The sequence below is a fragment of the Rhinatrema bivittatum genome, chromosome 1 (assembly GCF_901001135.1).
Source record: "Rhinatrema bivittatum chromosome 1, aRhiBiv1.1, whole genome shotgun sequence".
Classification (NCBI taxonomy): domain Eukaryota; kingdom Metazoa; phylum Chordata; class Amphibia; order Gymnophiona; family Rhinatrematidae; genus Rhinatrema; species Rhinatrema bivittatum.
In genome coordinates this window covers 273,093,570-273,105,736 of record NC_042615.1, presented here as the reverse complement: position 1 = coordinate 273,105,736, position 12,167 = coordinate 273,093,570, and the positions used below count along the sequence as shown (strand labels likewise).

The following is a 12,167-nucleotide window of genomic DNA, read 5'->3' as shown; positions in this document are numbered from 1 at the left end:
TTCTAAATTCAGAAAGGTGCCTTTACTTAGGGATCAGCACGAGACTCATAAAATGAAGAATATTATCTTTTATTGAATTATAGGTTAGATCTAAATCTGGGAATACTGAGAGATGTTAAAAATGAGCTCTGACCACACAGGAATTGTTTAGTCTTCCCTTTGTAAAAGTTTTTATTTTTAAGTTCCATTTTCCTTTCATATTAACCTGATCATATTAATCTTTCTTAAATAAGGAAGTGGAACTGGGCTCCTGATGTAGACATGCACTTCTGGGAGTTGCTGCTTACTTGGATCACTGGACTTCCTGACAGCTCTTCCTGTACTCTTTTATTTTATGTATTTTATTTTAGAACTTTTATATACCGACGTTTAGCAATTAGCCTTCACTCCGGTTTACATTCGAACAACTTGTTACATCGAAATGACATTGGAACAGAATGGAACAGTTATTTTACAATTGAACGAGAGAGTATTTATTGATCAACTATAACATATTAACAGAATAATTTCAAACATCAAACGGTGTGTTAGGACTGAGAGGGGAGTCTGAAATTCGGTAGGCGGGGTGGATCAGATCTATACTAGTATAGATCTTTTGGACAGGCACCTCAGAATACACTGCCACCCTGACTCCGGTTCATAATGCAAGCATTCACATTACAGGAACAGATTTCTCTCTCTTTTTGGGACCAAGAGGCTTCCCGCTGCTCCTCTGGGTTTCCAACTCAAAAATGGAAACAGGACTAGGAGCCAACGCTACGAGCGTTCTTTAGCAACTTCATGCAGGACATGTTTTCTCCTGTTCTATATATCCTCCCAAATCACTTACCCCAGTCACTATTAATGGCAACTATCAGCAGGGGACCACACACCAGAGCTCAGCAGAACCCTGCAATCATGAGCTCTAAATCTAACCACTAGATGCTGCTGTTATGCAATGACTGGAGCTCCCTTTCCATAGGGGCTGTGAATGCTGCTCTCCACAGTATCCCCAGTCTCAAAAAAGCACCCCCTCCCCCCAGGGAGCAGAGTTCTAGGCTGGGAATCAGACCCAGGTCCTGCACACTGCTACTGAGTTATGAGGCTGGCCCACGACTCAATGGCAGTGTGGATTGGAGCATCCTTTCTGTAGAATCTACAAAAAGTAGAGATAGTGGATGCCCTTCAAGGTGCTCTGCTCAAACAAACGGTAATGGAACACACGAGGGAAGGTGTGATCCTCGATGTAGTGCTCACTTATGAGGATAATATCTCTGGTGTTCGGGTAGGGGTTCACCTGAGCAGTAGTGATCATCAGACGATATGGGTCAATATCACAAATAGGATACAGAGAAATCACTCAAAGACCCGAGTTTTGAATTTCACAAATATAGACTTTGTCAAAATGGGGATGTACCCAGAGGAAGAACTGGAAGACTGGAAGAAAATGGGTGAGGTGGAACAACAGTAGGCCAAATTAAAAGGAGCTATTACAAAGGCAACAAATCTATATGTTAGGAAAGTAAAGAACAGTAAGAGGAAAAAGAAACCAATCTGGTTAACTAAGGAGCTGGCTGAAAAACATTAAGGCAAAAAGAACAGCATTCGAGAAGTATAAAGGATCTCTATAAAATAGGATCACAAGGAAGAGTTTCTGTTAAAAATGAGAGACACGAAGAAATAAATCAGGAAAGCTAACAGTCAAGCAGAAGAAAGAAATGCCAAAGAGGTAAAGAGAGGAGACAAAACATTTCTCAGATATATCTGAGAAAGAAGGGAGGTCCGAAGTGGTATAGTGAAATTGAAAGGTGACGAGGAGCACTGTGGAGAGAGATGAAGAAATGGCAGAAATAATAAACAAATACTTCAGTTCGGTGTTCACTAAAGACCCTGGAGAAGGACTGTTGTTGGTTGAGAAAACCATTGGTGGAGATGGGATAGAAGAAACTCCATTTACCAAAGAGAATGTATGGGAAGAGCTAGGAAAACGGAAAGTGGGTAAGGCCATGGGGCTGGATGAGGTTCATCCCAGGATACTGAGGGAGCTCAGAAATGTGATGATGGGTCCGTTGCATGACTTTCTCAATAGATTCCTGGAAACGGGAGTGGTGCTGAGTGATTGGGGAAGAGCAGTGGTGGTCCCACTCCACAAGAGTGGGAGCAGAGAGGAGGCTGGAAACTACAGGCCGGTTAGCCTCACCTCGGTGGTGGGAAAATTAATGGATATTCTGCTGAAGGAAAGGATAGTGAATTATCTACAGTCAGGAGGATTTCTGGACCCGAGGCAGCATGGATTCACTAGGGGAAAGACCTGTCAGACAAATCTGATTAATTTTTTGATTGGGTGATAAAAGAATTGGATCAAGGAAGAGCATTTGATGTGATCTATTTGGATTTCAGCAACGCTTTTGATACGGTCCCACATAGGAGGCTTGTGAATAAAATGAGAAACTTGGGAGTGAGTGCCAAGGGGGTGGCCTGGATTACAAACTGGTTGACGGACAGAAGACAACGTGTAATGGTAAATGGAACCTACTCTGAAGAAAGAGCAGTGTTAAACAGAGTGCCACAAGGATTGGTGTTGGGACCGGTTCTGTTCAATATCTTTGTGAGTAACACTGCAGAAGGGATAGAAGGCAAAGTTTGTCTATTTGCGAATAATACTAAGATCTGCAACACAGTGCACACGCCGGAAGGAGAAGAGAGAATAAGACATGATTTAAGGAAACTTGAACATTGGTCAAAGATATGGCAGCTGGGATTCAATGCCAAGAAGTACAGAGTCATGCATCTGGGGTGCAGTAATCAAAAAGAGCTGTATATGATGGGGGATGAAGGGCTACTGTGCACAGAGCAGGAGAGAGAGACCTTAGGGTGATAGTGTCTAGCGATCTGAAGACAGCAAAGTAATGTGACAAGGCGATAACTAAATCCAGAAGACTGTTGAGCTGCATAGAGAAAGGAATAACCAATAAGAAAAATGTATAATCCCCTTGTACAGGTCCTTAGTGAGGCCTCACCTGGAGTACTGTGTTCAGTTCTGGAGACTGTATCTCAAAAGGGACGGAGATAGGATGGAGGCGGTCAAATGAAGGGAAACCAAAATGGTGGGGGTGTCTCCATCAAATGACTTATGAGGAGAAGCTGAAAGACCTAAAAATGTATACACTGGAGGAGAGGAGGTACAGGGGAGATATGATACAGACCTTCAGATACCTGAAAGGTTTTAATGATGCACAATCAACAAACCTTTTCCGTCGGAAAGAAATCAGTAAAACTAGGGTCGCGTAATGAAACTCCAGGGAGGACCACTCAGAACCAATGTCTGGAAATATTCCTTCACAGAGAGGGTGGTGGATGCCTGGTATGTCCTTCCGGCGGAGGTGGTGAAGACAAAAATAGTGAAAGATTTCAAAGGGGCATAGGATAAACACTGTGGATCACTAAAGGCTAGAGGATGGAAATGAAGAAAAGAGTGCATGGGAATAACTTGCTGGTGTGGTGGTTACTACCCTTAACCAATAAACCTTCATACTGTTCAGGCAACTCCATTATTGCTCTCTGCTGTAACGGCAGGGCAAATAAGAGGAAAAGAAGAAAAGGAGAATTAGATTCAGACAGCAAGCAACAAGGACATTGAATTTTATGGTCTGGGAAAATAAATAAGCATGGAGTAACTTGCTGATGCAGCTGTTACTACCTTAACCAATAAGCCTGATACTTTTGATGCAACTCCAACATTGCTCTCTGCTTCAATGGCAAGAGGTAATGGGGAATTGGACTCAGACAGCAACCAACAAGGGCCCTGACTTTGCCGGTCTCAGATGCTACCATAAGCTTGCTGGACAGATTGGATGGACCATTTAGTCCTTTTCTGTCGTCACTTCTATGTTTCTCTTCCTTTACAAACACTGATCCCCTCCCCACCACCCACCACCGCTCCTATCGAAGTCCAGAATGTACTGTAGCTGGCGCAAATGGGCTTGCCATGGTCTATCCCCTTAGAATAAATTCTTGCTACCCAAGGCACCCAGTAATGATCAACATCCATAACAAAGAGAGAGAGGGGGAGGAAGGAGTGCCTCACGTGAGCAGCTGAGCATTGTCGTGTTTCTTCCGCAACTTCAGCTTCTTCTTCCACTGCAGGAAGGACCAGAGAGAGGCGTTGGCATCGCTGCTGACCGTGCACTGGTTCCTCTCTGTCCACACCTCCAGCCCAATCAGAGCCACCTTGATGTTCAATAGTCTGTAAAACTGAGGAATAAAATGAACTGAGTACAAATAAAGCCAGGCAGGAAAGGGAGCATCAGAAGAAGAGAGAGAGCACATCTAATCACAGATACAATTATTAGTCAGGGGCAACCTTGGGATCTGCCAGGGACTTCTTAGTGATCTGACCCATCGTTGGTCTGACCCAATGTGGCACATCTTATGTTCCTCTGAAAACATCCTCAGCATCTGTCACTAAAGCATTTATGCTGGTGTACAAATTGTAGGTAAAGAGCTTTAATCATTAAAGTAACGGCTTTTCAGTGTACAGAGCAGAAAATGTGGTCTTTGTATTTTTTGCCCCTTATTGATAAATTAGATATTAGTAGCAGTGGGTTTTCATTTTTAGCCACTAGCTAGCCCAACCATCCCAGGAGCCTCCATCTGACAGGGACAAAGCACAAGTTCCTCTGGAACCCATCACAAGTGCGCTCTTTGCCAGCCAGCAGGCGGTACTGGGATGACTGGCAAAGAGCACACTGGGGAAGGGGAGGGGGGGGGTTCTGTGAACAGCAATACAATCCACACCTCTCATAAAGCAGTGCAGAGAGCCAGGCCCTCTCCCCATCACCGTAGACATTCTGGAGAGAAACAACTGCCACCTTGCTTCTCTGTGACACTGTCCTTACCTTGTCCACGTAGTTTGCAATCTCCAGAATGCGGTGCTTCGTGCGGCCCAGGTCCCTTTTCTGGCTCATAAACTATAAAAGGAAATGATAACAATAAATAAAAAGACTGAAACAAAAGTAATGGAAACACAGATCTGCGATAGACGCCAGGGACTAGGAGAATAGAACCACCTTTCCAGCACATTTGTCTGCTGTTATGTTACTACTTGAAAAGTCTTAGAGGGCACCACGGGATGAAACATTCATCCTAGACTTTGCCAACCATGATAAAGAAGGTCTGAATTCACAATTTACAATCCAAGTAGAGAGAACCAGAGTTTAAATCTTCATCTCTCCCATACAATAGAACAAAGAAGGTATACAGAGCTGCCATGCGGTACTTTAAGCCAAGGCTGCTTTTTGATTTCCCTTCTCTTCTGCATTCTTGAATTTCTTCTATTTTTGTCATTGTCAACACAGGTGCTTACAAAAAGAAGAGTAAAAATGGAATCGCTCAGAGTGTCACTCATGAGTTACAGCTACTTGTAGTCTGCAACTCAGGGCCTTCTATATGAAGCATTTTTCCCAAGAACACAAAATGGGAGAAGCTCTTGAATACAGGATTTCCAAAACCTGTCCTGGAGACCCTACAGCTAGAAAGATTTCAGCATATCCAGACTGAATATGCATGAGGTAAATTGGTATAGAGAGAGGGTTTCTAATGTATGCAGATTTATCTCTTGCATATTTATAATGATCACCTGAAAACCTGATTGACTGAGGGTCACCAGGCTAGGTTTGCGAGTCAAAAGGAAGCCATAGGATCTTAGTAGGCTGTGATATAAAAATCTGTGGTACAACATGAGCTTCCTACATCTTAAAACATTGACTGTATGCTCTCAGGAGCTCTTGTAGAATGTCTTTTCATGTTGACTGAATAAAGATATTACAAGTTACTAAGGGGTCAATATTAAGCTTCTGGACAGCTGTCAAAGTTAGACGATTAAACTTATCCAACTAACCTGGTCGAGATATTCAGCGGCGCAAGTAAGTTAGCCGGATAACTCTGAAAATTGGAGTTAGCCAGCTACGTTAACTTCCACCCCGGAATGCATTCAGACATTCAGATTATCTGGATAAGTGGTATCCAGCTAAGTCCTTACCAGAATATAACCAGATAAGTCAGAGGACACTGACAGGGCAGGAAGGAAATTGAAAAAACAGATTGTCCAACTAAATCCTTCACTCAGCCAGACAAAGCCTTTCAAAACAGAACTTTACATTTCCAGTTTTCTCCAGGAAAAATTAGGGCTTACTAGAACTCTGCACTTTTGAGCTTTAGCGAAAGTAATGTGGTTGCCATGTTAGTCAAGTTGAATGTGCAGACTTAAAGATCAATAAACAAAAAAAAAAACCCCAAGAAGATTCCTTCTTATTGGATTAACAATACATTTCTTGATTAGTTTCAGTAATTATACTCCCTTCATCAGGTCAAAATTAAGCTATAGAGAAAACAAAAATTGATGACAAACTCCTCTCTCTCTGCCTGAGAAGACTGGCTGCCTGCCATGGTGTGCAGGATGTCCGTGCTCACCAGCGTATTATCTGCCACAATGAATAACTCCATGTACTTTGGTATCCTCCAGACATCTCTCTTCATCTGGAAAAGAAAAAAATATAACTGAAAAATAAAATCTATAGTATCCATTCATCTAGCAATCTCTTTCAGAGAATGTTCCTGTCTATCCTGCAATAAACAGCAATCTGTCCATTCATCACACATGACATTGTTATCTGTACCGTTCTGTCATACAGTAATGTACTGTTTGTGTCTATAATCAATGATAGGCCAAGTCATATTTTACTTTATGTTCAAAGCATTTAAGATATACTCTATGAGAGCTGCAAACATACTTTGAAACAGAAACAGAAAGCATTTCAAGCTCATTTTAAGAAAAGTTAAAAGACCAATTGGCCCATCCAGTTTGCCCAGTTTTTCAGACATGGTTGCAAATATTTGATGACAAAATGGGATTAATCTTCATATCTTCTTTAGCCTGGAAACCAGACCTGTTTGGGGGCCTCAGGAACTAGATTTGGGAACTCTTGCTAGAGATAAGTAGATCAGATTGGGCAGAGGAATTGAAATAAAAGCAGTTATCTACAGACTTGTTATGTAAATGTATTTTGTGACAGAATGGTCACAATAGAGCTCCACTACCATAAGTTACTGTTCCTTATAAAGATGGTGACTGTATATTTTTAATTCAGTTTAATAAGGTATGGTATAGTGCATTATGCAATTAAAATTTCAGTTACCCTGTTCAGTAATTATAAACTGCAATATTTGTCATCATCTACATTGTTATGCGGGAGGTGGGGTGAGAGACAGAGGGAGTAGAGGGAGGGTTGGAGGAATAACAGAAAAAAAAAGAGAGACAAAAGAGAGATGGGAAAAGATGGGGTTGGGAGAGAATGAAAGACAAAGGAGAGATGGAGTTGAGATACAGAAAGAAGGGGAGAAGATCTTGGAGGAGAATGGAAGGGCAGAAGAAGAGGAGATTAGGAGTCTTTGAGAAGGGAACATTTGGAGTCCATGGAAGGGGGAGTGAGACAGGGAGGATACAGAGGGCTAGGAGGGAGAGATGAGAGACAGGCAAGGTACTGAAGGACTGGGAGAGAAGGAGAGAAAGACAGGGGAGAGGTATGCTGGTAGAAGCAACAGAGGTGAACACCAAGGACATGGAAGTTAACGAGAAGGTAAGAAGGACATGGAAGGGGTAAAGAAAAAGATAAAAGGTGGAAGAGGAGAGGATGGGACTGGAGAAAGAGATCAAGGTGGAGAAAAGATGGATGAAAAAGATTCAGATAAAAGTAGACAAACTGTATTATTTATAAAGAATGTGTTTATTTTATTCAATATTACAATGGCTCATGTCAAATACAGATCATTGGATATTTATTTGCTTGATATGCTGAAATGGGGATGGAACGTGTGGGGAGGGTGTATTTTCATGGTATATGTTATTATACTTGTTTTTAGCATGGTCCTTACAGAACTCACATGGCCGTGCTCTGTTGTACATGTCTTGTTTAAAATTCAATAAACATATGCAAACATTATTTTATTCAATGTAATGAATTTTATATTCTAATTTGCAGTATTAATTTGTATTATGAACTGTAATTTAAGATGCTACAGGCCATTTAAGGCAGTCCTATTAGCTTGGAAAGACAGGACAATGCAAGCTTAGGTTAGAAACAGTAAGCACCTTATGATGTCTCAAGAAGAATTTGGGGTGATTTAAATAGGAAAGGTGAGCTGGTTTTCTGCAGCTTTTCCAGGGCTGTTTTAGGTCTTTGCTGTCATACAGTAATTATCACAGAGCATGGCAGTTTCACATAGTGTGGCAGAGCGCACTACTGGCTTTGTTTGCATATTATTCAAAGGCAAAAAACATCCACCTACCGCCCACCACATACACAATACCCATTCTCAAAAGTCAGATGGACCCAGTCAAAGCCTTTTGCCTCCCTATTGTACTTAGGTTAGGAAGGAAAAGGCAGACCAACCCATTCATTCCAGTACTGGTAAACAAACATTGGCATGTGGTGACCATTTCAAGGCATCATGCAGCAAATGCAAAGAGTTCTGTTTAATGATTTTCATCTGGGGGAAACTGTAGAGGAAACTCTCAGGACTGCTAACAGAATAGCGCACACAATGATGCAAGAGACCACACTTCTGTACCAAAAAGAAATACACACCAACGTGGGATTTGAGGCATGCAGACTGGATTCTGACATAAACTAAGCCCCATATGCTATTCATGGTAACCCAGTTTCACCCCTGGCAAGCAGAGAACTGGTGAGCGCCCCCCCTCCCCCAGACACAGATGCTCTTCTGATGCATTCACCCAGTTTTACAAGTTTCTCTGATGGTGGTCGCTGCAGTCTTCTGCAGACACAAGAACCACAAAATAAAGCCAGGAAAGCCCTTCATCTTAAAACGGCACGTGAAACCATTCTTGTCAGGATAAGAGGGTCTGGGCTCTCCAGGTCAGAGCCCCATTAACATATTAGTCATTGTAGGTGGCAAACCCCCCCCCCCCCCCCAAAAAAAATTTAAATCTAAAAAGAAACATTTTGCAATCTTTATCCCCATACTTCATTGCGACAGTGACAACTTATGGATGAGACCCTCTTAGCAAGAGTAAAGAGGGTCTCATCTGGGAGGCAGTAAAGTCAGGTGATTGGGTGTTGCTTTCATCACAATGTTTATAAGACACAGCGATAGTAAAGTGGAATTTACTCTGTGATGCGCAGGGCTGGTGATAAACCTGGCAATGTCAGCTACGCCATTCTCTGATTGGTCGCTGTGCCCACAGGTCCCGCCTTTGATTGGCAAATGCTCTGTTCTGTAGATGAGGGTGATGGTCTGGGCCGGAGCTCTCCAGGGGTTTCAAGTAGTAGCTGTCATTGCTATTCAGAACAATCAGGCCCCTGTCAACAAAAGGGGAGAAGACCATAATTAGTGTACCGTTTAAACAAAGTTTTGCATGTTCATCGGTAAGGGATGGTAAGTAGAAAAAAAGACGCAGAGGTTTGTCTGTTTTTTTTTTAATCTAAACAGGTTCTCCCCAAAAGCAGTAGTGGGCACCCTCTGCCGCTCTGTGACTCACTTTTGCAGAGGTAGATCTCAAAGAGGAAAAAAAATACGAAATATCCCCATCATTTCCACCTTTAAGTTTATTTTCAGCTCCATTTTATTCTGTGAGGTATAAACATGTCAGAGGTAAAAGGACCATGAGGAGGAATTCCTCTTCAGCAGGGCCACAATGTGCAGCCAGCGAATTAATTTAGCCCTGACCCCCAAGATTCACATCCTGCTCCTGCAAATAGCGCCTCGATACCCTGTCTGACTACGGCTTATCCAAAAGACAAGATTCTTGACAGCAGGGGTGCCAACTGATTCTGTGTCATAAGGAACAGACTAATCCAGTCCTGGTTTCATCCCAAGGCACGCATGGAACTGTGTGAAAGGCAGGGTTGGGTAAAACCAGGACTGGATTAGTCTGTTTCTTATGTCATGGAGCCAGTTGGCAAAGCCTACTTGACTGCCTCGGGACTGGCTCAAGGCGTCACTCTCACCCTCAAGAGATAGTTAGAAGCTTTGATAATGAAGGTATTAAAACTTTGCTTTCTAACTGTATCAAAGCTGGTATAGCTCTCCCAGGACAGAAGTTTTCATCTGCTGTTATCTGCTCAGTTTCAGCACTGGCTGTTACAGGTTCCCAGACATTTTGGGTCGAGCAAGGCTGCTGGTGACTGAGTAAAGACTGACTATTTCAGGTTCACTGTACATGTATAGCAGGTTCAGGCAGCTCTGAGGGATAAAAGACACCGCAGGACAGTCACATGAAGCTGTCATGAGACCAAGTGAGAAAGGCGCTATTGATGGCAATGGAGAAGCACCAGATGTTGTTTTTTTTTTCTTTTTCATTCCCTAAACTTGATGTACGATGTTTTATGTACAAGGACTAAAAAATCTGAAAAGCTGAAGTTTTACCATATATGTTGAGAAAACTGAAAATGTAATCCCAACAAGTTCTATGGCCAGCCAACAATTCTAATGCTGCAGCTGTTTCACAACAGCAGTGAATAGAAAACGCCTCTAAAACCTTGTAAGGGCAACTTCAACCGTCCAGAGTTTCTGAGTGCAGTACAGTTATAAGGGGTCAATGTGAATACTGAATGGATATTAAAAGGGCATTATCTGACACATTTAGAGGTGAATTTTAAAAGAATACTAGCCAAAGCTCTACCACTTCCTCTTCTGAGCCTGCATGAGTGGGAAGAAGGCGATGAAATAGCCCTGCCACCCCCAAAACTGTGGCGCTCTAGGCAACCTCTTAATCTGCCTAGTGCTTCCACCAGCCCGTGTGAGAGGGAGTGTATGAGTGTGCATGTATGTTTGTTAAAGTGTACATGGAGGTGCAAGGTTGTAAGGTTTACCTAGGACATCTAATACCCTTACACTGGCTCTGAAATAAAAATATATATTGTTAATTTACAAAAATGATCTTTAACTTGTGGCAATGAACCCAAGCTTCTTACAATGTTTCTATGTAATCCACTTATGTAAAATTACTCTTTAGTCACCCTTCCATCATAATCTCTGAGGAAACATTTTAGGCGTGCTATACTGTAAACCGGAGTGAAGGCAGATAGCTATACTTCAGTATATAAAAGACTTTAAATAAATAAATAAAATAAATATTGGATTGTGATTAGTGACATGCTCTTCTCTCTGTCCATCCCTTTGAAAAACTTAAAAAAACAAAACAACGGAAAGCATTAGTAGAGAATGGGATGTTCATATGGCCAATCAGGTATTGACAGAGGTCTGGATTCTTAAGGCAATTAGAAAGCATTCTAAGATGTGAGACTCTTAACATTTTAAGTAGCCTGATTCATTTCTAGTTCACTAGAATCCAGCAGTAAAGCTGGAAGGATGAAACTGTACATGGGCAGCAAAGTGCTTGGTTTTGCCAATAAAATGAGAAAACAAAGTTAATCAGTCAGTCAAGGGGAAGTATTCAGTAGCATGCTTTCTGGCACTGGTTTTTAAAAAAAAGTGGCAAGACCTCCTCAAAGTTAATAAGTGTGAAGCCAGCACGGTAGGGAATGTAGCAAGGATTGCTCCAGTTTGGGAAATCTTGAAGTTTAATTAGCAGTAGGTGGGCCAAAAGACCTTTGAGAAACATTGGCTAGCCTTGAAATATATTGAGTCCCATCGATTTTCACAGGCTCCCATTGAAAACACATTGGCTACCATACATTTATATAGATTTCCATTGAAATACATTGGAAGCCTAACCTTGTACTAACTCCCACTGAAAAACATATAATCCCAATGGGTAATAAACAAAGTTATGAAAATATAAGCCATGTGATATCACAGCTATAGTTCTATAGTCACACAGCTATTAACTGCAATCAGTTCTTTCAATATCAAACTTCCATGTTACCTTTTAATAAAACATTATCAGATTAAAAAGTCTCTTACCTGATTCCAGAGCAGGTGCTGAGAACAACCCATGATTCCTTATATTCTTTGACATGACCATGGTAATAGCAGTGATCCTATAAGGTACAATATTTTACTAAACTTTCAAAAAATGATTAATTTTCCAAAGCTATTAAAATAGACAAGATATACTGCAGAAATATATAAACCAGGGTTAGACAATGTTTGTCCTGGAGTGTCACAACCAACCAGGTCTTGTTTTCAGGATATCCACAATGAAT

General features: G+C 41.7%; 1 protein-coding gene across 1 annotated transcript in view; it reads right to left on the bottom strand.

Annotated features, from left to right (window-relative positions):
• Positions 1 to 12,167, bottom strand: part of LOC115087490 (disintegrin and metalloproteinase domain-containing protein 33-like) — a 369,144-nt gene that overhangs the window by 98,500 nt on the left and 258,477 nt on the right. Inside the window, 6 exon segments of the mRNA XM_029594743.1 lie at positions 4,067 to 4,233; positions 4,878 to 4,949; positions 6,451 to 6,516; positions 9,169 to 9,285; positions 9,287 to 9,359; positions 11,926 to 12,002. Coding sequence (XP_029450603.1) covers positions 4,067 to 4,233; positions 4,878 to 4,949; positions 6,451 to 6,516; positions 9,169 to 9,285; positions 9,287 to 9,359; positions 11,926 to 12,002 — 572 coding nt within the window.